The 25,450-nt window shown below is 42.3% G+C and overlaps 1 protein-coding gene across 1 annotated transcript in view; it reads left to right on the forward strand.

Moving 5' to 3' along the window:
- PGAP1 (post-GPI attachment to proteins inositol deacylase 1) overlaps positions 1–25,450 on the forward strand; it is a 2,682,422-nt gene that overhangs the window by 458,857 nt on the left and 2,198,115 nt on the right. Inside the window, exon 5 of the mRNA XM_044060619.1 lies at positions 25,224–25,290. Coding sequence (XP_043916554.1) covers positions 25,224–25,290 — 67 coding nt within the window. The remainder of the gene's footprint in view (positions 1–25,223; positions 25,291–25,450) is intronic.

The raw sequence follows: 25,450 nt of genomic DNA on the forward strand, positions 1-25,450 counted from the left end.
CTCAGCAAATCATCGCTGACTCCAGTTCAGAGCTTACATTTCATTTGAGCTTGGCTAGACACTATTCAAATTAAAGTCTATTTCACCCCAGAAAGGGTAAACAATTTCAGTCTTACCTCCCTTCAGTGGAAACAGTTCTGCGGGCCCTGGGTTCCATGGCAACCACTATCAGTCTTTTAACCTTCGCACATTTTCACATGAGAGTCCTCCAGTGGACGTTAGCAGTTCAGTGGTCCCTTCTAGATCTACCCTTGTCCCATCTGATACGCATATCCCGGGCTTGCAAGGAGTCACTTCTCTGGTGGATTCTCACTCCAGAACTTGTCCAGGGACGTCCCTTTCTTCCACCCTTTCCAACAACCACTGTGACCATGGATGCTTCCCAGCTGGGGGGGCATTTCTCGCGAAGGACGGTCCAAGGCACGTGGTCCTCTTCCGAGACCAATTTGCATATCAACATCCTGGAGGCACAGGCGGTTCTTCTAGCATTGCAGGCCCTTCATGCCCATCTTCCTCTAGGGACTATTGCTATTCAGTCAGACAGGATGTCAATAGTCTGTTATATCAACAAGCAGGGCAGAACCATATCCTACCCCTTTTGTCAAGAAGCCGTGAATGTGTGGGAATGAGCAGTTTCCATTGGCTGCTTTCTGGTGGCAACGCACATCCTGGGATGGTTCAACATTTTGGTGGACAGGCTCAGCAAGACTATTTTGATGCCTTATGAGTGGTCTCTGAATCCTGCAGTAGCAGATCAGATTTTCCTTCAGTGGGGTCACCCTTGCTGCGATCTCTTAGCATCTCCTTCCAACACGAAATGCAGCGAGTTCTTCGCTGTGAACCTCCGTCATGGGTAAGTCCCCAGAGACGCACTGGTTCATGCTTTGCCTCCCGGTTGTCTTTATGCTTACCCACTATTACCTCTCATCCTGAAGTTTCTTCAGAAAGCTTGCAGGCTAGGGAACACGGTAGTCCTCATTGGCCCATTCTGCCCTGCCAAGTCTGGTTCCTCTCACTTTGGTCTCACTTAGTAGTTCCACCTTGGATCCAATGCCTGATCTCATTTCTCACCCCTTGGGGTTTCCTCACCCAGACCTTGACAGTCTGAAACTCACGGCTTTGCTGCTACAGTTCCAACAGTGATCAGGACTCCCGGTTTATTCTGTCCAGTTAAAACCATTCTGGTGGCGGCTCAAGTCTTTTACCAGAAAGATATATCATAGCAAATGGAAATGCTTCTCTATTTGGACCTCTCAATGGAACTTGGATCCTTTTATGGCTCAGGTTCCAGCTGTTTTGGACTTTGGGTATATTTCACCAGGGTGCTAGTTCTTCCACTGTTAAAGTTCAACTGGCTGCTATCTCTAACTTCCATGTGGGGGAAAACATGGCTTCCTTAGCTTCTTCCAGGCTTTGTAATACCTTCCTTAAAGGAACTTTTTTGTTACAATCCCCATTGAAAGATCTGACACCTCACTGGGATCTCACTTTTGTTCTGCAAGCTCTAGTCTCCCCTCTCTTTGAGCCAGTGGCATCAGTAGATTTACAATTCCTTTCTTGGAAAACTGCCTTTTTCTTGGCTATCACTTCTGCCAGGAGAGTATCTGAACTTCAATCCTTGTTCATTAAGGTTCCTTACGTGGCCTTTCATAAGGATAGGGTTTCACTGCGTATTAACCCTGCCTTTCTTCCCAGAGTGGCTTCTGAAACCAATATTAATCAATCAGTCTTCCTGTTTTCTTTCCAAATTTCCAAAACAGGGTTGAATACAAGTTACATTTTTTGAATTTACATAGACAACTGAGGTTTTTATTTACACAGAACAAAATCCTTCCATAAATCAGATCAACGGTTTGTGTCCTATTCCAAACCTTTCCTAGGCAAACCTATTTCTAAAGTCACCATTGGTCGCTGGATTTCCCAATGTATCATCCGGGCATATTCTGATGAAGGTATTTCCCCTCCGGGTCAGATTAAAGCCCATTCCCCTAGGTCTATGGCAACTTCAGTGGCCTTCTGGTCTAGTGACTCTGGATGACATCTGTTCTGCACTACTTAGTCCTCATCTCATACCTTCATATCCCATTACAAATTTGAGATTGTATCCAGGAGTAGGGCATCCTTTGGCTCTGCGGTGCTCTGAAATATCCTTCCATGAGGCCACCCAGATGTTGGTAGCTGGGGACTTTGTCCCACACGTTGAAGACCAAATGAAGTAAACTACTTCAGATAAAGATGTTATGTACTCACCATAACGTTCCATCTGAGTAGTTGTACTTCATTGTCTTCAATCTCCCCCCACTCCTTTCCCGTCTTTATCACTAGTGTCCTATCCTGGTATTTGGGTGCACACTAGTGGCTGTCCTTGATATACTTGGCTTAGATTTGTGGGAGCCTTTAATGGTAAGGTCCTTTTGGGTCGGGCTTATGGTGTATAATACAGCAAACTCGATCTGAGGGAAGGAAGGAGATAGAGGGGCATTGTGGGTAAGGGGAGGTGCTTGGAGCTCGGATCAGATGCTGTGCGGCCGTCTCATATCTGATCCGAATACCTACAGGTTGAAGACAAATGAAGTACAACTACTCAGATGGAACGTTATGGTGAGTATGGGTCTATATTATGAGAACGAAAGATGAAAATAGAGAACGTATGTTGAGCAACACCAAATGAGTGAAAACCGGAAATATCGAATCCGGAAAAAAACAACTACAAAACCAAATGTCTAACTGTTTTATGTGGGGGGCTGCACCCCCCACCCCCCCTAGTTAAATATTCCATCTCCGAGATCACACTACATTGAAGGGAAGAATTTCCCTATGACGATTTCCATTTACGCGTGTGGCATTTTCCATTTTCGACCATTTGTGTCGCCCTAATGGTGTTTGCGGTTTTCGTGTTTCGATCGGATAATATAGACCCGGTGAGTACATAACTTCTTTTTTTTTCTTCCAGAATTGAGATTAGAAAGACCGATCAGTTATTTGTTTCCTTTTCCACACCAAAAGTGAGAAAGGGGTATGTAAAGTGGCTCTGTCTTGCTGGTTTTCTGATAGTATTTCACATGTCTGCGAATAGAAGGGCATACCCATACCCAAACCTCCTAAGGTTCACTCAACTAGATCTGTGGCTACATCCACAGCTTTCTTCTGCAGAGTTATCGCTTGATGACATATATGCTGCTGGTACTTAGTTCAGTGTCCATATCTTCATTTCTCAGTATAAATTGGATTTACAGTTGAGTTCTTTGGTTTGGCTGTGCTCTGAAATATCCTTTCATGAGACTTCCCAAGTGTAATAGTAGCTGGGTACTCTGTCCATTTCATTGCGGAATGGATAGAAGAGACATTATCTGATATGGAAGTTATGTACTTGACATAATGATCTGTAGTTTCTGTTTTTGTTCTTCCTCAGGTTTCCTCCTTCCTTCCCCATCATTGCATTTCTCACTGGCGCTCGGAGTGAGCTACCTTGCTTGATCATTTACTTTGCAAGCTGTAGGTTTGGCAGCTGTTTTCATGCTATGAGGTTTGTGATCTTACAAGACTTGAGTAATTTCCTTTGTCATAGTATAGGAACAAACTCGATTTGAGGTAATTCTGTCCTTGCATGAGGTCATGGGTAAAGGGAAGAGCCTGACCATTTGATCCAAAATCTGAGAGTTGCCAAAGTGTGTTTCGAAAACCCACTGAGGAAGGACAGACACAGACAACACAGATCTGTCGTTATGGTAAGTGCATAACTTTTGATGTGTTGTTGTCAATCTTCCCTTTATTCTCACTGATGGGGTGGGATCGGACACGATGTATCAGATCCGTCTCGACCTTTACAAAAGCTTGAGGCTTCAGCAAAGCTCTTGGGCATCCTTCTCTACCCATAATGCAGTTTCCTAACTTCCTCAGATCTCGTTTGCCACGCTGAGAGGAGGTTCGTTAGCATGTTGTGGTCTAATTGTGTTCTTTATTGCTGTTTCTACTTTTACAGTTAAACATGTTTTACATTAGATTTTTCTTTTTAGATATCTATCCCTACATTAAATTTTATTATAAGCTTTAGAGTGAGTGAGTGTTCCTGTGTGTCCCTGGTTAGCATCCGTTTAAGTTAGAGGGTGTCTAACTTCCGTTTTACTTAAAGGATGTTCCCCCACCCCCCTATGTTCTTTCCCTTCAGTTATTTAAAAAAAAAAAAAAGTTTTCTTCTTTCTTTCCTTAGTCCGTTAAATTCAGAGGGCTAGTTTTATCTTTTGGTGTTAGAGTGTGTGTACCATTCTTTCCTTTTAGTTTAGAATGTCTCAAAAAGATGGGAATCCTCTTGGCTTAAAAAATGTGAGCAATCTGGTAAAAAGATACCCTTTAGAGACTTGCACACCTTATGTGTGTGCTGCTTGGGGCATGTTTATCTGAAGGAATCCGGTTAGATTTGTCATGCCTTTAATCAGAGTGCACTCAGAGCATAAGAAGTTGATTATAAAGGGGGTGTTAAAAAAAAAACATTTTCTGAGGTTACATCTCCCACATTCTCTTCTTCAAAATCGGAGAAATCTGAGAAATCAATTAAATGTCTTTCTGTGGCTCCAAAATCCTCTTCAGAGCAGAAACGGAAACAGCCTCAACTGTCTGCTCCATCGGAACCATCAGAGCAGTGAGCAATTACTGGATCCAAGACTATGTCAGATCAAATGAGCCGTCTGCTCTGAAGTCAACATCATGTGAAACTACGGCTCCAAAGTCTACGTTGTCCCCTGAGTTCCGATATCGAAGCTGATCTTTTTCCCTGGAGCCGATCCCTTCTCGGCTTCCTTCTCCATTCCTAACAACATCCAGATCTCCTCCCATTTCAACCCGGTCAACCAGGAGTCTCTGCGATGAAGACGTGGATAGGGTGGTGCAGAGGCTGTTAAAGCCACCTGTTTTGGTTAAGTTATTATTGGACACGAACCCAAAGGAATCTGACACAGTCTTTCCCTTCGGCGCCTTCTTCTCTGACGATCTGTCCCTTAGTTTCGGAGCTGGAAGATTTTTACATCCAGCTTGTATCTGTATCTGGTCCGGGACCTGTTGGCTCTCCTGATCAGGCATCTGCCCTTAACATTTCCACCCAGTTGGAGCAGGAGACCTCTGGGAGCTTACGCTCTCCACTTGGGTCCTCTGAGCTGGCTCAGATCTCTCCAGATCTGACCCTGCCTCTATGGGCCTCAGCGTGGATGAGTTCATCTCTTACCTCCGCTTGGGAGCTTCTGTCCTCTGATCCGACAACCCACTTGTCAGGTCTGGGAGTTCGTTGGAGCAGGGGCAGACTGCCTTTGAAGTCATGAACAGGGTGATGATTACTTCTCACTCCAAGACATAAACTTCCTTAGATCTTCCTTTCATCTCTTTGCAGGTGTCTTTACCTTCTAACACTTGTCCACAGGACTGTAGAGATCCCAGGCCTCTGGATGTCCCTCAGGGGACTCCCCTCTCTTCCAAAAGCTCCCCAGAGTCCCCACTGAGGAAATCCCTTGGAAGAGGACATACAAGAGGCAGCATCTTGACTCCCCAGAGGAGTCCATCACGTCTGATACTGACCTCGATGAAGCAGAAAGGTCCCTGCAATCACCTCCTGAAGATGTCCCGTTTGGAGGCATCCTGGAAATCTTAAATTAGAGAACTGACTGGCAGTCCACGTCACCTTCGGCCGAGGAGTCTGTATACCTGAAGATCTTTGGGTCTCTACCTTCAACCTCTTGGGTGACACCTCCTTCTGATGAGCTTATTGATTTAATCTCTTGGAAGGCTTGGGAGATCCCAGATTCTGTAGCACCTAATCCTAGGAGGACAAATAAATACATCACAGCTGCAAAGGATAAGGCATTTTAATGAAAGGTGTAGTAGTTGATGACATGGTTTTGGTTGCAGCCATAAAAAAGGAACTATCCCAGACCAGTTCCTCAATCCATCCTCCGAATAAGGATTCCAGGACCATGGATAGGTATGGGAAGCACGCATTTTCGTCAGCGACCTCTACCTTGTGGTAACTGAAGTACGTTACCCATTTCACGAGACGACAGAGGGACCTGTTAAAGGAACTTTGACTACCTCCAAGGAGCTGTAGCTGACGCGGTGGCAGATAACATCAACACACAGCTTGCCACCCTCAGTTCTGTAGTCAACTTGTCTATAAGGCTCATTTCATATGCAGCAAATGGAGTGAGTAGGGTGGTGAGTTCAGGCATCTCTATCAGGAGGCAGGCCTGCATGCACCATTACAATTTTATGGAGCCTTTCAAGTCTTACTTTGTTAATGCCCCCTTTGATGGCTCATCTCTCTTTGGGCCTAAAGGTAAAGAAACACTTACCAGGTGTGAACAGGAAGGTAAGACCTCATCTGCCATTGGAGTATGTTTTTCCACACCTACTAGACCATTCCATAAGGATCAGAGAGGTAGTGGGAAAATGTGGTTCAGGAAATCACAGAGGTCTTTCCAGGACACACAAGGTGGAAGTTCCCCCAGAGGCAGGGGGGGAACAATAATGGAAGATGCTGTCCTCGCTGCAGGGGAGGCCTGGAGAATCAGGGCTCCAGAGAATCTTTCTTTGGCATACCCTTCCACTGCTCCTGAAGGAGTGCCCAATTGCTTGTCTTTGGAGGCAGTTGGAGGCTGTTTGTCTCTGCACCGCAAAACCTGGCAAAACCTAACAAACAACGAGTGGGTGCAGGACATAATATCCAGAGGGTACATCATTCCTTTCTCCCTCCCCTTCTCAGTCAAAAGGAGCAAGCAACACTAGAGTTTCAAAAGTTGCTCATAAAAACAGTCATCCATGAAGTCCCCACAGATCAGAGAGGATGTGGAACTTACTCAAGATTCCTTTTAGTTCCAAAGAAAACAGGGGGCTAGAGGCTAATTTTGGACCTCAGCAATCTGAACAAATCAGTTAAAAAGACCAAACTCCGGATGGTGACACTGCAGTCAATTCTTCCATTCCTGGAATAAGACAGTTGGATGTGTACTACCACATTTGAATGGAAAGGTGCTCCGGAAGCTACTTGCACTTCTGGCTGTGAGCCAGTTATTTCCAGTTTCGAGATCTGCACTTTGCCCTCACTACAGCCCCCAGAATTTTTACCAGCTGCATGGCAGTAGTGGCGGCTCACCGGAGATGCTGAGGATTCCGGGTGTTTCCATATCTTGATGACTGGATTATAACCGCTCCAATCAGGCATCCTCTGCTACAGGCCAGGGATTATACTCTTCAGATTTGTTCTTCCCTAGACATTACCATAAATTACGACACATCTGCTCTAGAGCCATGTCATAATTTAATATTCATAGAAGCAGAATAAATACAACTAATTGATAGCAAGACTCCCTCAAGACAGGGCCCACGATCTCCACCATCATGTAAAACGATTTATCAGTAAGACACAACTCTATGCAAAACTACTTCTTCAGGTACTGGGGAAGGTGATGGTGTCTATTGTATTTATTCCCCTAGCTCATCTGCGTATGAGGATACTTCAGTGGTTACTTACACACAATGGTCAATCCTAGATCTTCTACTGTCACACAAAATCATCATACCCAACTCCTGCAAAAGGTTTCACTCTCCCTTAGTATCTCAAGGCCACCCCTACATTCCTCCTCAACACCAAGCCATAGTGACCATGGATGCTTTACAGTTGGGGGGGGGGGGCTTTATCTCGGGAAGACGGTTCAAGACATCTGGCAGGATCGCAAGGCTCATTTGGACATAAACATCCTAGAGATGAGAGCAGTCCTCTTGGTGTTGCAAGCATTTCAGGACACTCTCCCTCTAGGAACGATAGTAATTAATTCAGACAACATGTCAGTAGTGTGGTACATAAACAAATCAGGAGGAACCAGATCTTACCCCCTTTGTCGGGAAGCTCTAAGGGTGTGGCAGTGGGCAACGGCCTCCAACCATTTTCTGATTGCAGTGTACATCCTGAAGATATCCAGAGTGATTGCAGACAAATTAAGCAGACCCATCTTATGGCCGCAGGAGTGATCCCTTAATCAGAAAGTTGTGGAAGAGGTTTTCCAAAAATGGGGCCAGCCTTGCTGCAGTCTCTTTGCATCACCTGCTAATTTCAAATGCAGCAACTACTTTGCCCTGATCCCTCCCATGGGGAGTCACCAAGGGATGCACTTGTTCACAATTGGTCTCCAGTACTCCTCTATGCTTTCCCTCCAATCCCTCTGATTTCCAAGTTGACACAGAAAGCAAGTTTGTTGGAGACCACAATAATCCTGATTGCCCCCTATTGGCCTCATCAAATCAGGTTTCCCTTCCTTCAGCCTCCTCTTTGGGATGAACCATGGATTCTGGATCATGCTCCAGACCTTCTGACTTGCTTGTCGGGACGGGTACATCCCAGCCTACACAATCTCAAACTGAGCTTGGCTGCTGCAGTTCCCCTGATCACCAGGTTTCCTCTCCTTTCCTATCCATTCAAACATATTTTATCTTCCCATAAAACATCTACACAAAGATTGTACAAGAGTAAATGAAAGAGGTTTGTAACATGGGCCAGTGATAATAGATAGGTCCCTTTTTGGCACCCATACATTCTATTCTAGAATTTTAGTGATTTTTTTTTCATGAAGGAGGTGCTGCTTCCACTGTTAGTGTTCAGTTGGCAGCAATTTCAAATTGCCATGTAGGAGAAAATGGTGCTGCGATTGTCTCACAGGCTTTGTAAAACATTTTTGAAAGGCACTTCAATAATAAGACCTCCATACAAAAATCCAGCTCCTCCCTGGGATCTGAACTTCATCTTGGCAAATATTATCTGCTCTACCCTTGAACCTTTGGCCACATGTGATTTGAATTTTTTTCTTGGAAAACACTTCTTTTTAGTGGATATTACTTCAGCTAGAAGAGTTTCAGAATTGCAAGCTTTCTGTCAGGCCTCCATACCTAGTTTTTCATAAGATCAGAGTTTCTTTACACACTAATCCCTCCTTTCATCCAAAGGTTGTGTCGGAAAGTAACCAAAGTAGTCCACTGAGCTGCCATGTGTCTCTACAAATTTCCAAAACAAGTAAGAATTTTCACCACATCTTAAACATTCATAGACAGTTATGTTTCTACTTACACAGAACTTCAGAATTTAGGAAATCAGATCAGCTGTTTTTATATTACTCTGATATTAGAAAAGGTCAACCTGTGTCAAAAGTTACTTTATCTAGATGGATCACATTTTGTATATCCTACATCTAGAAATCTAAGAACAGAGCTCTTCCATTCCCTGTTGTAGCACATTCCATCAAGTTGATAGCTACAATCTGCAGCTTTCCAAGCAAGGCTACCTTTGGATAACATCTGTGCTGCAGCTGTATGGGCGAAACCTCATAACCTTTATTACATTACAAAGTTGATTTGGCCAGTAGGAGTAGAGCCTCTTTTGGCTTTATGGTTCTGAGGAATATTCTCCCATGAGCTACCCAAGAGTCAGGTTGCTTGGGATGCGGTCCCGTCAGTGAGATTTAAGGCAAGATTGACAACATTACATAAAGAAGATGTGTACTTCCCATAACATTCCATATGTGTTGTCCATCTCGACCTTTATTCTCACAACCCTCCCTCCATACCCCTGTTCTATACTGCTGGGAGACAGAGTAGTTATTGGGTTTGCAGATCTCCATATAGCCTTAGAAATACTGCCTTGGCATATATATATATATATATATATATATATATATATATATATATATATATATATATACATACACACTTTTACATATATACACATATTAAGGGAGTTTTTTTGTTTTTTTTTCATTTGTATGAGTTGATGGGGCAGTACAAGATCTGAGGACGTTTAGGAACTGCATTATGGTTAGAGAAGGATGCCCACGAGCTTTGTGGAAGACGTCAAGCTTTTAGAAAGGCCAAAACAGATCCAATACATAGGAACCTAGCCCCCATCAGGGAGAATAAAGGTTGAGATGGACAACAAGCATGGAACATTATGGTAAGTACATAACTTCTGTTTTATCAAGACTGAATTCTCTATCTTCAAGCATCTTATATCCTGTAGGTTCACAGACATTCTGTTACTTCAGTGCTTCATCTGTTTGGACACATATCAATCTCTATTTGCCTGGTATCCATAGCAAGGTTCCACATGAGTGTTAAAGTGGACTCTAGTGGCGCAGTGGTTCTATCTAACATGTCTAGTGGACTTTCTGGAGACTCTAATGATCTTTTGCCATCACCACATTCTGTGGTGGTTGGAATCTGTGCTGGTCACCACAGACCAACCTTTCATTTTTCCTTATGCCCAGGCCATAGTGATTGTGGACATTTCCCTCTTGCAGTGAGAAATGGGTATTTTGAAGGGAAGACTGTACAACAGACCTGATGATGATATTAGGTCAATCTTAACATCTGTATCTTGGAAATAAGGGCTGTCCTCCTAGCGCTGCAAGCCTTTCAGAACCTTCTCCCCCAGGATGTTGTAGAATAGAATACATGTGCTGTATCTTTAAGAAGTATTCCAAAGACTGAACGTGTATATAAATAGTCAGCACGTGGTAGGTTCAGTGCCATTTTGTGAGTGCAGCCAGAGAATGAGCATGTATGAGTGTAATAGCTAGTTTATTTATAAGTTTATCCAAGTTAAAGTTATTAAGCCTCAATCCTGATGTGTTTGTAGATAATAAAGCTGCTTGAACAGAACCCACAAAGTCCTGTCTGTTGTATCCTGACTAGATGAGCAACAGGTGTGATTAACATCCAGGCAGACAGCGCATCAGTAGTATGGTATCTGAACAATTATGGGGGAACTCTTATCATATCCCTTGTGTCTAGAGACCATGAGAGTTTGGAAATAGGAATGTCTTCCCAGCAGATTCTGATTGCAGTGTTCATCCTGAGGAAATCCAACATCCTAGTAGACAGTTGGAGGAGAGACATTGAGTGGAGCTAAACTTTGACATAGCAGTGCAGATTTTTGAGCCACTGGGGTGTTGCCTGCTGCAACCTATTTGCTTCCTCATCGTAGCGAAGTGCAGCAGTTTTTATGCCATGCTCCCCACAGAGGGACAGTCAGTCAGGAACACCCTTCTCAGAATCAGAAATACTTTATTGATCCCACAGGAAATTGCTTATATTACAACTACACAGATAAACATAGTCACAAATGTAGACCAAACACGTTACATAATTAGATATGACAGATACTGTACTCACGTTTGTTAATCCACATGTATAACAGCAAAGCCTGATGTAGGTACGCTGTTGACCATAGCCAATCTATTAGATGAGTTTGATACCACATATATTAGTAACATGAAAGAGGGAGTCTTTCGTGTTAATGGGGTATTGCACATTATGATAATTTAGCTAAGGTATAGCATATTGCAAAAAGGATAATTGCATTCATGATTAATATTACACTGAAAAAAGAGAGATAAAAGAGAGAGAAAAAGGATTGGGGAAAAAACATGGATGAGAGTTTAACATTGTACTATGTGGTCTCCTTCAGTAGTGGGGGTGGTGCTAAGATGGCAGGAAGCATTAGACTCTGATGGCTGTGGGCAGGAAGGATTTCCTTTGAAGTTCAATGGAGCACTTTATGCTAGTCAGTCTCCTGCTAAAGGAACTTCTCTGTCCAGCCACCACTCTGTTGAGTGAGTGGTCAATATTTTCCATGATGGACTTTAGTCACGCTAACATTCTTTTTCTCAGCTACAGTTTCGAGGGTGTCAAGTTCTTCTCCAACTAGTGAGCTAAACTTCCTTACCAATTTATGAAGTCTGTTTGCCTCAGACTTCTTTATACTACTACCACAGAACGTTACTGTGAAGTAGATCGCTCTGGCCACTACAGTTTCATAGAACAACAACAGGATAGTGTTGCCAACTCAAAAGGATCTGAGTCTTCGTGGTAAGTGCAGCCTACTCTGACCCTTTTTATATGTTACCTGAGAGTTTTTGGCCCAGTACAGCTTATTGTCCAGGTGCACCCCCCCAAGTACTTGTAGTCCTGAATAGTTTCCACTCCAACCCCCTAATTGACAGAGGGGTCATCGGGGATGAGAGTGTGATCTCCCTGGATCTACTACCAGCTTTTTCATTTTACTGATGTTCAGCTGTAACTGATTAATCTCGCACCAGCTGACAAAGCTGTCCACCACCCTCCTGTATTCCTCCGTGCATGATACTTCCTACTATGACTGAGTCATCTGAGAATTTTTGCAGGTGACTCTACTCAGTGTTATTGCTGACGTCTGGTATGCAAGGTGAAAAGAAAAGGTGATTAAACTGTCCCCTGCTGTGCTCCAGTACTATATAGCACTGTAGAAAGAAAAGAAACACCACACGAAAATTGCAGCCAACTGGAAAATCTCTTTACTTCTTAAACAGATTCTGGTACCTCGGCCTTCGCCTTCATTGGAATAAATTATTCTGAATCAAACCAGGTTATATATACACCAGTTAATTCAATTAAACAATCAAGTAAATTCATCAATTAAGAAATTTTGAAAACTTTTAAACTTGTCACTTCTCTTCAGGGTATGTGAAAAAATTATATATTAAAAATCCCAGTATTGCTAAGTTTTTTATTTTACCTAAAATACATAAGGATTTGAATAATCCCCCAGGGCGTCCAATTGTTAGTGGAAAAGGGGCTTTTTAACAAAATGCGGGCATTTTTCTGGATTCTGTTCTAAAGAAATACATCACAAGAATTCCTTCACATGTTAAAAATACGAAGGAGGTTTGTGATAACTTCAAGGGAATTATGTGGCAGGACAATTTTTATTGGGCAAGTGTTGATGTAAAATCTTTATATACCTCTATTTGTAATAAATGGGGTTTAGATGCAGTACATCAGCTCTTGGGTGATGGACCTAGAACAACATATATCATTTCCCTTTTGGAATTTTGTCTTACTCACAATTTTTTTGAATTTGATAAAAAATGTTACTTACAAAGGGAAGGTACAGCAATGGGTGCTAGTTTTGCTCCCTCTTGTGCCATAATTTTCATGGGGTTCTTTGAAAATTTATTTTTGTACACTACAACTTTTTTTCAAAAAAATGTGATTGTTTACAAGAGATATATAGATGATTTGATATTTTTGTGTAAGGGCGATTCTATGGAGTTTAATGGCTTTATATCAACTTTGAAATTAAACTCTTGTGGTTTGGACTTTACTTTCGAAGTGAAGTCAAGGCCAATCCAGTTCTTGGATGTTAAGTTTTATGTTGGTAGTGATGGGAAAATACAACATAAACCCTTCCACAAAGCTACGGCAGTAAACAATTTCTTGCATGCCACTAGTATGCATAGTGTTCAGTTGACCAACTCTTTACCTTTGGGAGAATTTAAAAGAATTGCTGCTAATACTTCAGAGGTTAGGAATATAAAGAGGGAATTTGACGTAATCAGTGAAAAATTAAATAATCGAGGATATCAATGGGATAATATTTTGTTGCATAGAAATAAGGTTGAAAGAGACTTACATTTGCATTTGAGTGATCATCAATACTTAGGTAAAAAGGGTGCTGGTAAAAATAGTGGGGATGCTAAGGTTAATGGAGGACTTTTAGAATCAGCTTGTAATGATGGCAATAAAGTGGAAGCCAAAGATAAAATATTTTTTGTTGACAGGTATTCCCTTTTTTCACCTATATTAAGAAGAATAATATTTAATATGTGGCCTATAGTTATTGATGATTTCTTGAAAACAATTATCCCTAATAACATTGTTTTCTCTTATATTAGGTGCATTAATTTGAAAGAGTTGGTTAGGTATAAAGGCAGGAGGGTTAAAGCTAGTAATGCAGGAGCTTTTGCTTGTGGACGTTGTAAAGTTTGTAGCAAAATTGTGAATTTGGATGGTAGCAGAATTAATGCCGTTAAATACAATGCCATTGATCATTTTAACTGCAATTCCTTTGGGGTAATTTATATAATAGGTTGTAATTATGAAATAAGAAAATGGTATATAGGACAAACTAAAAGAAAAATAAAATTGAGAATCATGGAACATTTGGGAGACATCAGGAGGGGTAGGTTGGATAGTCCCGTAGCTAATCACTTTCATCAGTTTCATGGAGGTGGATGTGAGGATTTCATATTTAGTGTTTTGGCAAAACCAAATGGGGGTGGGGGGGGAGCATTAATTTTCAGAAAAAATTATTGAGAATGGAATCAAATTTCATAGTAAACTATAAAACCCTGTTTCCAAATGGAATGAATTTAGAAATTTAAGTATATAAATTAAGGTTTGTAAGTAATATTAAAGATTTGTAATAATATGTTGTGACAAGTTTAAAAGTTTTCAAAATTTCTTAATTGATGAATTTACTTGATTGTTTAATTGAATTAACTGGTGTATATATAAGCTGGTTTGATTCAGAATAATTTATTCCAATGAAGGCGAAGGCCGAGGTACCAGAATGTGTTTAAGAAGTAAAGAGATTTTCCAGTTGGCTGCAATTTTCGTTTGGTGTTTCTTTTCTTTTGGTTCATCTATATGTGTTTTTTTGCTATATAGCACTGTGTCACACACTAAGCCCTGCATTCACACATATTCATGTGTATCGGTTAGATAACCCAGGGTCCATAAAACTAAGGGAGCATCCACATTCATTGCTGACAGCTTACTCCTGAGCCTGTCTGGTTGGATGGTGTAAAAGGCACTTGAGAAGTCAAAGAACAGGATTCTGAGAGATCCTCCCAGTTTGTCTATGTGACTACGCTTTATGCATAAGGTGGATAATGGCATCTTGGGCCTCTATCTTTTCCTGGTATGTGAACAGAAGGGGTCATGTTCTGACCTGACCATGGGGTGAAGTACTACCAGGACCATCCTCTCAAGGACTTTTTTGCAGTGTGACATGAGTGCCACAGGCCTGTAATCTAAAGTATCCCTCGGCGTGCCTTCTTTGGCACTGAAATCAGGCAGAATGTTTTCCACAACACGGGTAGAGGCTCAAGTTGAAGATCCTGAGTAGCACCCCTCCAGGCTGCGAGGCACAGGTTTACAGCACCTGACGACTAATGCCATCAGCCCCTTACGCTTTTGTAGAGCAAAGTCATCTTAATTCTCTGATCACCCGGTCCTCTGATTGCATGATAGTCAAATTGCTAGCCTTGTTCTTCCTGAGGTGGGAGTATGGGCAGTTTTGTTTGTGCCCTGTGGTGCGGATGTGATTGTGTACCTTCCTTCCTTCCCTTGCATTGAACAGTAGAGATAGGGTGACCTGATATGGTATGGTATGCATTTTGGTATCCTAGAGGTAATTTTCCCTTTGCAAGTGGGGACCACATCACATGTTTGCCCTGTGTGTGTTATAAAACAACATGTTAAACTCATTGGCTCTCTGTTTACTCCCCTCTGTCACATGGCTGCTGGACATATAGCCAGTAATGGTCTTCATCCCCCTCCATACTTCTTTGCTGTTGCACTGTTGCATTTTTTATTCTAACTGTTCTAACTTCCTCCTGTACCTGTTCTTCCCCTCATTAATTTTCTCGACCAGCTGTTTCTGTACCCTATTCACTGCATCCCTGTCTTTGGACCTGAATGCTCTCTTTTTCTGATGCATGAGGGCTTTGATATCCTTGGTGATCCATGGCTTGTTGTTTGGGAAGCAGTGTATAGATTTTAAAGGTACAGTGATTTCCACACAAAAGTTGATGTATTCAGTGACACAGTCAGTGAGGCTATTGATGTCTTCCCCATGAGGCTCACAGAGGGCAACCCAGTCATTGGTCTCAAAGCAGTTGGGAAGGGTTGTACTGGCTTCCTTTGTCCACTTCCTGACCTTCTTGATAATGGCTTGCTGTCTGTTAACCAGTGAGACACAGAGGGGGAGAAGGTGCAACAGGTTGTGTTCTGATCTCCTGAGCGATAGGGTAGCTGTACAACTGTATGCTTCTTTAACATTCACATACAGTAGATCCAGTGTTCTGTTCTCCCTGGTGGGGCAGTTGATAAACTGGGAGAAAGTACTGAGCATTCTGTTTAGGGAGACATGGTTGAAGTCCCCGGAGGTGAGGAAAAGAGCATCCGTATGATTTGACAGGAGTGTTGCAGAGACAGAGTAGATAATATCACATGCTACCATAGCATTGGCTGAGGCTGGGATGTAGACTGCAAAAGCAATTGCATGGGAGAACTCTCTGGGCATGTAGTATGAACTTAGCCCCAATGCTAATAATTCAATGTCCAGGCTACAGATCCATTCTTTCGTTAGTGTGTCCAGGGTGGCACCAACCCTTGTTGATGAAAATCACAAGCCCTCCCTTTTTTGCTCTTCCTACTTCCAGCCCAGTCTCTATCTGCCCTTAAACACTGGAAGCCATCAATAGGTACTGCCATATCAGGTATATGCTCATGCAGCTATGTCTCGGTAAAGCATATTAAACTGCACTCCCGGAAATCCCTTTTGTTTTTGACCAGCACTATGAGTTCATGGGTTCATAGGTAGGTACTAGGCTATCTGCCCGAGGGCATTTATAAGCCTTGCCAGTGTGTGTCAGCTTTCGCTGCCCCATTGATTAATTAACTGATCCTCTGTCAAGCAGAGCGATGAACTGATCCCAAGGGTTTATTTTCTGTTACCCATCCACTTGTCAAGATTTCTCTTGAAGAGTGTTAGTGAGGGGCTTTGTCTGATGTAATTTGGAATTTTGTTCCAAAGCATGAGGAGTCTCTGTGACAAGAATCTATCCCTCCAGCATGTTCTATTTATTGTTGTGATGAGGTTTAGCTCACTAGAGTGCGTGACTTGTAGTTACTTGGATTTCTTTAGGTGGAGCATGTCCATCAATTCTGAGTAAAAGTCAGGCAGAGATCACCTCTGAGTAAGCGATATGCCACTGAGTACAGCCGGAGTTTTTTCAGTTGGGCTGCATAGGACGGGTCTATATTACAAAAGGGAAAATCCCTAAGTGTGAATACATAAATGCCAACCCCCTTACCACGAAAATCCCAAACCCACTAAATCGCGAAAAAAATATATCGACCTGTAATAGTCGGCCGACCCCACCACCTGCTACATACTACCTACCTAACTATGCACTATCCTTAACCCCTCTCTAACCCTAAGGTCCCTAACTACCGCACACTTCCCCTACACACATACATCCAAACAAAATAAAATAAATAAAACACATACATACACTTAAAAAAAAAAAAAAACCCTACCTCCAACACTATACTAAACCCCACATACACAACTAACTATGCACTGTCCTTAACCCCTCCCTAACCCTAAGGTCCATAACTACCACACACTTCCCCTACACACATACACCCAAACAAAATAAATAAAAACACATACATACATACATTTAAAAAACACCTACTTCTAACACTACAGTAACTCTTACATACATTACCTATCTATGCACTTAGCTTAACCCAAACCCTAACACTAAATTCCTATCTGTCGCACACTTACCTTATGGAGCTATACCGCAGATGGGCCAACCAAAACAAATCGACATTTCGAACTTCACGGTTTTGAACTTTAGCAGTTTACGTACTTCGCACAATACAGGTCGATGATATTTGCCTAAAGGAATCTTCGCTCTCGTAACAGGAACCTGCATAGGACATATGTTTGAGACCAGTAATCCTCTTGGTGAGGTACTTTTGTGGTCTTTCCAGCTGTTGGAAGTGTCTTGTGAGGTACATCCCAATTGGGGCTTTGTACTCTATGATGGGTCTAATGAGTGACAAGTAGAGGGGCACTATAACCTCTTTATTTCTAGATGCAAACCCTTTAGTAATTAGATGGCCACATAGAAGGATTTCCAAACTACTTTGGCAATATGATTGTCAAAGGAGAGATTACTATCCACTTAGGTCTCCAGATCTCTTATTACCCCTTCTGTATTAAGGGGGCTGCCACCTAAGTGGTAATTTGTTTTTCCCAAACGGGATGACTATGCATTTTTTGGCATTTAGCTTGAGGCTATGACTTTGACATCAGGTGTCTGTCTCAGTAAGGCCCTTTTGGAGGATGTCCGTGTCAGCCAGATAGTCAGTTATGGCTCCCAGTTTGCAGGCATCAATGAAATTGGGTAGTCATAGTCCTCCTGTGTTTGCCTGTAATTCTGAGAAGTATCTGCCGAACAGTAGGGGTCCCAGGACCGAGCCTTGCGGGACACCACTTGTGACTGGTTTAGAGTCGGACCTGGAGCCCGCTATTTTTACCCTGTGAGTTCTGTCTGTAAGCCAGTCGGCAACCCATCTCGTGACATAGGGGTTTATGTTCAGGCTGGTGAGTTTTTCTGTAATACCCGAGTGGGGAGTGGTGTTGAAAGCCTTGGCGAGGTCAAGGTAGGCTGTGTGAACAACCTTTCCCTCGTCTATGGTTTTGGTGACTGTGTCGAAGAAGTCAACCAGGTTTAGTAGGCATGATCCGCTCTTAACAAAGCCGAACTGGGTTAGTTCAAGTGTTTGGAGGTTCCCAATGTATTTGTTAATGAGTTCCATGATGATGCGCTCCATAGCCTTGCAGACTAGGCTAGTCAGGCTTATGGGGTGATAGTTACCAGGGTCAGTTGTGGCCCCTCCTTTGTGGAGCTAAATAACCGTTGCTGTGCACCATTCTATGGGCAAGTAGCCTGTGGAAAGGCTGAGGTTGAACAGCGTGTTTAGGTCGGGGGGGGGGGTTGGTTCGTTCTGTAGTTCGTGCAAGACACAGCTTGGGACACCATCTGGTCCCACTGATGCTGTGTTTTTGGCTTTTGAAAGGGCTGTTTTCACCTGTGTGTCTGTTATGTTTGGGACACAACACTTTTCCGGTATTGTTGTGGGCCCTTTTGGAGGTGAGAGGTGGGTGAAGTTTGCACTGAATCTATCTGCCAGGATGTTGGCAATATCAGTAGGTTCAGTATATTTTGTGCTACTTTGCACTAGTTCAGTGCATATCTGCGAGTTGCCACTTAGATTCTTAACATAGCTAAAGAAGGCTTTGTGGTTATCTTTTGAATTCTTGGCTATTTTTCATTTGAAGATAGCCTTGGATGATTTCATGAGGGACCTTAGTTTCTTACTGATACTGATCAGGGATGTCTTTCCTTCTTAGGATTTGCTTTTTTTCTGAACTAGTTTCCTCCTCCTATTGTATAGCCTGTTTTTTGCAGGTGTCCACCAAACTGGTTTTGTTTTCTTAGAGGAGTGAGTCTTGGTTTTGCTAGGGATGTCACGATCCATGCATTCTTGTAGGTGCTCATAGAGTGCATTTGTAAAGGTTTCTGCATCTTGGGCAGCGTTATCCTTTAGAGTGAGAGCTGTGAAACTTACCACCTCTGTCTTAAGTAAGGTGAAGTTTGCTTTAGAAAAGTTTTTTTACTGTGGTTTCCTTAGTTGGGGGTGGTGGTGGGGTGTGGACATCCAGAGCGATTAGTTTATGGTCTGATCTAACCAGTGACAGGTTGACCTCCGGTGTGGAACATCTGTCGCCCATGTTGGTGATGACCAGGTCCAGTATGTTTTCACCTCTGGTAGGGGAGTTTACCAGCTCATCTAGGGCATTTGAGTTGATGAATTCCAGGAAGCACTAGGCATGGGAATTTGTACTCTAGTAGTTTTCCCAGTGAATGTTAGGGTAATTGAAATCACCCAATATAAGTGTGTTTGGTAGGGCCTTCATGTTTTCCAGTGTCTCCAGAAAGGTGGAGTGGTGGTCCTGGGTCATGGAGGGTGGTCTGTAGCAGGCCACAATTTGCATTTCAGATTTGCCCGATGTTAGTTGCACATGGATGATCTCAGAGGTATCATGCTGCAGCACTAACCTGGTGGTGTAGGTATCCTTGATGAATATGGATACACCCCCTCCTTTTGTGTTTCGGTCCGTGTTCTGTGGCCGAAACATGTGGTATGAGTTGTAGCCTGGTAGTGCTGGGGTGCTCTCTGGAGCCTTGAGCCAGGTTTCAGTTACTGCACAGATGGCGACGTTCTCCATACTGAGGAGTGCTTCAAGCATGTGCATTTTGAGATTGCGTTAAGTAGCATAACCCTCAGTTTTTTGTTAATTGTGCTGTTTACGGAGGTGGGTTTGACTTTTGATCCTTGCCTAAAAAAGGCACTATGAGGGCAGCAAGAGCCTTGGCCAGTATTCGAAAGCCTAGGGGTGACAGGTGCAAGCTGTCTCTTGCGAAGCAACGCGGCTTGTCGAGCATGTCGTCCCAGGCTGACAGACACTGGATCTTCTTTGAATGACACCAGAAGCTTAGCCAGTTGTTGAAATTGATCATTTTCTCTCTATACTGAGGTATCATTCTTGGTGAGGGCAGGATGCTACTCAGGGTCATACCAGCCTGGGCTACATGATCAGAGAGGTCTTCCATGTCTCTCTTCATGTAGTCCAGGGAGGTATGTCTCAGGTCATTCACACCAACATGAACAACGACAGAGTCATATTTGTACTTGTTCTGGAGTGACCTGAGTGCTTTTGTTGTTTGGTGGATTCTGGCTCCCGACAGGCAGCTAACAGTAACCTTCTGCTTGTCCAGCCTAGTGAGTGGGACGTCAGTGTGCCTGACTATAGTGTCACCTATTACTAGTGTGTTAGGTATGTTATTTCACCTTAAGGGCTGTGATTATGCAGCACACTGATTTTGTGTTTTATGTGTTGTCTGGTTTGTGACGGGAAGTGCAGGTTGTTTGGGTGTCTGCTTTGGAGGTCTCTGATGCTTTTGCAGGTTTTTACTTAGAGCCTCTGAGTATGATTTTGTGTATTTATGTGTATTTTTTGCCAGTGCTGTTTTAGTAGGTATGTGTGCGGCTGGAGTTGTGGTGCAAGTGTTAACCTTCTCCTCTTGACTATCTGTTCCAGTCTTGGGTGGAGACAGCTTAGCTTCCAGTTTGGCTGTATAATTGCATCTCTCGCATATGTTAGTGTTTTGTATTAGGAGGAGAGGGTTGTCTGTGTACCTGAGGCAGTTGTAACATTGCCTCAGGATACCCAGATTCACCAGCTGGACTGGAGAGTGCACCTGAAGTTTCCCTTTGGTCATGCCTGAATAGTAGGGTGAGCTGCTTAGTCGCTTGGTTGGTGAGGGGTGAATAAAGAGCCTTGCCCTGCTGGGCAATCAGTGTCAGGGTATATTAGTGCTTGCTATTAGGTCTGAGCAAGTGCTGGGCTGTAAGATGCTTTCTGAGTGCTTAGGTTGAGAGTTAGACTAGTTTCAAGGGAAAAACTGAAGAGGAGACTTAGTGGAGCCAGGAATAATTTAACTGTAGCTAACCGGCACTGCCCGGTGCGCACAACCGTACAAACGCGGTTTTTATAGTAGGGAAATGAAAGAGATAGAAATTAGCCCAAAATGGCCAATAAACTACTAACTTCTGGGCTGGAACCACTCCTCCAGGGACAGATAGGTTGCTCAAAGCTCCCCGCTCTCACAGGTGAACAGAGAAACTTCCTTCTATCCAAGTAAGGTATGGGCAACTCAGAAACTAGTATTACAGCCTTGAATTCAGCACTAGCCTGAAAACTGGTCTATACTAGCTTAGAAAGGCGGGAAACAAGGAATTTGTTTTTTTTTTAAATGATAAGTCAAAAACAGTAAAGAATACACTTAAAACAGCTTTAAACGACTACAATCAGAAAAGGCTATCGCACGTTAGTGTGTAGCCTACAACAGTCAAATTATTTAAACAAAAAACTTTTTTAAAGTGCAGGCAGTCAAATAAGTACAATATGTGAAAAAAACAAGCTTTTAAATCACAATAAATGCTGGAAAATCTGTGTTTAGGCGGAAAACAGTTAAGTACAGCAAGAAAGTACAGAAAACGGATACTTATTCACTCCAAAGTCTCTCTCCTAAGCTAGAAGGCTTGTATCAGTTTAAGGCTTTCTAGTGCTACCCAGTAGGTTAGTTACAGGAAAGATGGGAAATGAGCGCAGATGTGGTTTTTTAAACCAGAAAGTTGAAAGAGACTGACAGATTGTCCAAATGGTCAATAAACTACAATTTCTAGGCCAAGAAACCTCTCCTCTCATGGTAGATAGGCTACCTAGTGCTTACCACTCCCACTGATAAGCTAGAAGGCTTTCCTCCAACACAGAAAGGCTTGCGGGTCTCGGAAGCTTACCAACAGTCCTGGCTACAGCAACTCTGTATCTGGACTAGGCTAGTTACAGGAAAACATGGCACATGGCATGGTATACAGGACACTTGTATATGAATGAAACTATCTACTTGAGCTGAGGACAAATGCAAATCATTCATCTTGTTGTTTAGCGATGTAACATTGTCCATGATCACAGAGGGAAGATGCAGCTTGTATCTTCTCATTGCTTCTCTATTTCCTCGCTGTTGTCCATTACCTACCTTCTGTTTACCACATTATTTCGCTCCTCTGCAGCATCCCCTCCTCCTCCTTAGTTGCCATGGTATGTCCTTAAGGATGTCTATCTTGGTGGTAATGTGTACAGCTGCATTTGTCCTCAGCTCAAGTAGATAGTTTCACTCATATGCAAGTGTCCTGTCTGAAATACTAGCAGCCCTGGCGTTTGAGTCCTTCCATCGTCTTCCAAGTCCTTCATTGTTGTTGCACACAGTTGCTTAGGGTACAATTACTGCCTACAGGAAGCCTGTTTACACAGTAACACTATTTAAATTCACTGCTGTGCTGCCATATTACTTTCCTACTCTCAAACACCGAAGGAACTTCCTGCCATTTTACCTTTCTAACTTCCTGCTGTCCAACACAGTCAAGTTTCCTGTTGCATTACCTCAGTGCAAGTCCAGTTGCCAGGAATCCTGATTACACAGTCACCCATTCAAATTTTTGCATGCTTGTCCCCTATATCTTCTGTGCACCTGTCCCCCAACGCTTTGGGTAATTATTTCTTCAGAAAGCAGCCTGTAGCAGAACAGCTATCATTGTCATTGCCCCATTCTGGTTATGCCAAGTTTTGTTCCCCTTCTTTTGAACTCATCTGCTTCACCCACCCTGGGTACTAGACCCAATCCCTGGTCTGATTTCTCATCCTGCCAGGTTACCCCTCTTGAACGTTCACTCCCATAAGCTAACCTCATGGTTTCTCCAATTCATATGATAGCAAGTCTCAGGCTGTCCAAAATAATTTTTCGAATCCTGTCATCTCCCCCCAGCAACTTTCAGTTAGGAAGGTTTATGCTAGTAAATTGAAGCGTTTTTCTATATGGGCATCTTTCAAGGACTTGGCTCCTTTTTCCACATTGTTAGATTCCGATTTGGACTTGTCTATTCTGCTGTAAAGGTACAGATGGCTGCTATTTCTTACATTCATATTGGCATGGATAATACCCCTGGGCAGCTCTTAAGCTGTCCTATGCCTTTTTGAAGGGCACCTTCTTATGCTCACCTGTTAGAGACCTGGTGGTTCTTTAGGACCATCCTGTGCTACTACAAGTTCTTACTAGTTCTCCCTTTGAGCCTTTAGCCTACAGTACCATCAAAAGTGTTGTCTTGGAAAACTTTTTTTGGTTGCTGTGACATCAGCGAGAAGAGTGCCCAAACTTCAAGCACTGACTTGTGTTTCTCCTTACTTGATATATATATATATATATTTTTAAATAAGGATAGAGTTACCTTAAGGACCAGTCCTTCTTTTCTGCCCAAGGTCGCTTCAGAGTCTAATTTGAATCAGCTTATTTACTTGTTTCTGTTCTTTCTAAATTTTAGTAACAAGGGTGAATATTTGCTTCATTGTTTGGATGTGCATAGAAAACACTGATTCTATTTGGAAAGAACCAAAACTTTCAGAAAATCTGACTAACTTCTGTCTTTTTCAAGGTCAAGACTTAGTAAGCCTGTTTCCAGTGACCCTACCCAGATGGCTGTCTGATTGTATTCGTTTGCATGCTCTTTGAGAGGAATGTCTTTACCTGTGAAACCTAAAGGTCATTCCACGAGAGTAGTAGCTACTTTGACCACTTTTTTCTCGGAAGCTTCCTTTAATTTTGCAATAATTTGGTCCAACACTCGTCCTTTGTATCCCATTACAAACTGTCATTCATTCCTAGGTCTACAGCTGCTTTTGGTTACACAATATTGTGAAATATTCTTTCTCCTAAGAGCTTCTTGGAATTTGGAAACTCTGTTCCACAGCTTGACACCAGAAAGAAAAGTCAATATTGAATATGAAGATTATGTACTTAACATAATGATAGATCTTTTTGTTGCCTTCTGTCTGTCTCAACTATCCCTCCATCCCCCTTCCAAAGTGTCACCTTTTAGTGAGTGCTCTTGATCTGCCTTGTGGTGCTGTTTACAGGGATCCATTTTTTGTTGCCGTCTGTTCCCTGCTTTCATATTGATTATTGTGGTTATGAATTATTATATTCCAGGGGTGGTTTAAAAAACTTGTTTACTTGTCTACAGCCATGCTTAAACAAGTATGCTTCATTACCCCAATACTTAAACAAATTAATTGCATCAGTTAACTATTTAAAACATTTTTTCTTTATTAATTTAATTTGTTTGTTTTGTAATTGTTTTTATTCACGTATTTTTAAATAATGCATAGTCTTCATTTTATTGGTTGACATAATCATCAAATGGTTATTTTAAATTGCTATTTGATGTCAGAAAAAATTTGTGGCAATAATTTAAGTAGATGAAAGTACTCAACCTATTAATAAACTTTCTTGCAAAAACTTCCAGAGTCTTTTGCTTTAGTAAAGGCTATTGGTTATCACTGGCTGGGTTGGTGGAGTTTTTGTTTGGATACCTCCAGAACACGCATGTTGAGCCTCAGCAATGTGTAGTTAATGATGAGTTAGGATTTCTGTGTATACCTCTCAAGTGTACCTCATTACAAGGAACATTTCTCATTTGAGGTCCTGAAACATTCATGTACCTTAAAGTCCCACACTGAAAGTATCTGTTGCACATTCAATGTTGGGTATTTTCTTAACTGATATCCATGATGAAGAGAGCAGAATCATATTAATTCATCAAGATAAGTTTTATATGTAAAAATAGCATATCTTAACCATTTTAAGAGCTACCTAGGTGAAGTTGTTAGTAAGCTGTTAGTAAGTGTTCACATTTTGCCCATTTGTCACACATTAAAAGAGGTAGTGTTCCTCATTTTGGAGATTGAGGGTTAAGAGCTATATTTCTGTGATTTGCATTTGAATGCTTTTACAGTCTGTGGTATCTTTCTCCAGGTTACATGAGACAAGGGTGTCTGAAAAGCTGTGGATGTGAGATCTGATTCACAACTGTAGAATTTGTCTCCCTTTTAGGTGCAAAGAACTTGTATTATCTACTGTGAGAGCTTTGTTTGATCTTGTGGAACCAGACAGCAATCAGGTTAGTGTTTTTACACATTTACATGCTGCATGTTTGTTCAGTGAGCAGAAGCAAATAAAGATGGTTTATCCTGAGACATCAGGTGACATGTTTTCTTCTAGGTAACAGTCTGCTCATGGCTACATTTGGTGAACACTGAAGTAACTTGGTAAGACCAAAG

The sequence above is a fragment of the Protopterus annectens genome, chromosome 2.part0 (assembly GCF_019279795.1).
Source record: "Protopterus annectens isolate FY-2018-M chromosome 2.part0, PAN1.0, whole genome shotgun sequence".
NCBI classification, from domain to species: Eukaryota; Metazoa; Chordata; order Ceratodontiformes; family Protopteridae; genus Protopterus; species Protopterus annectens.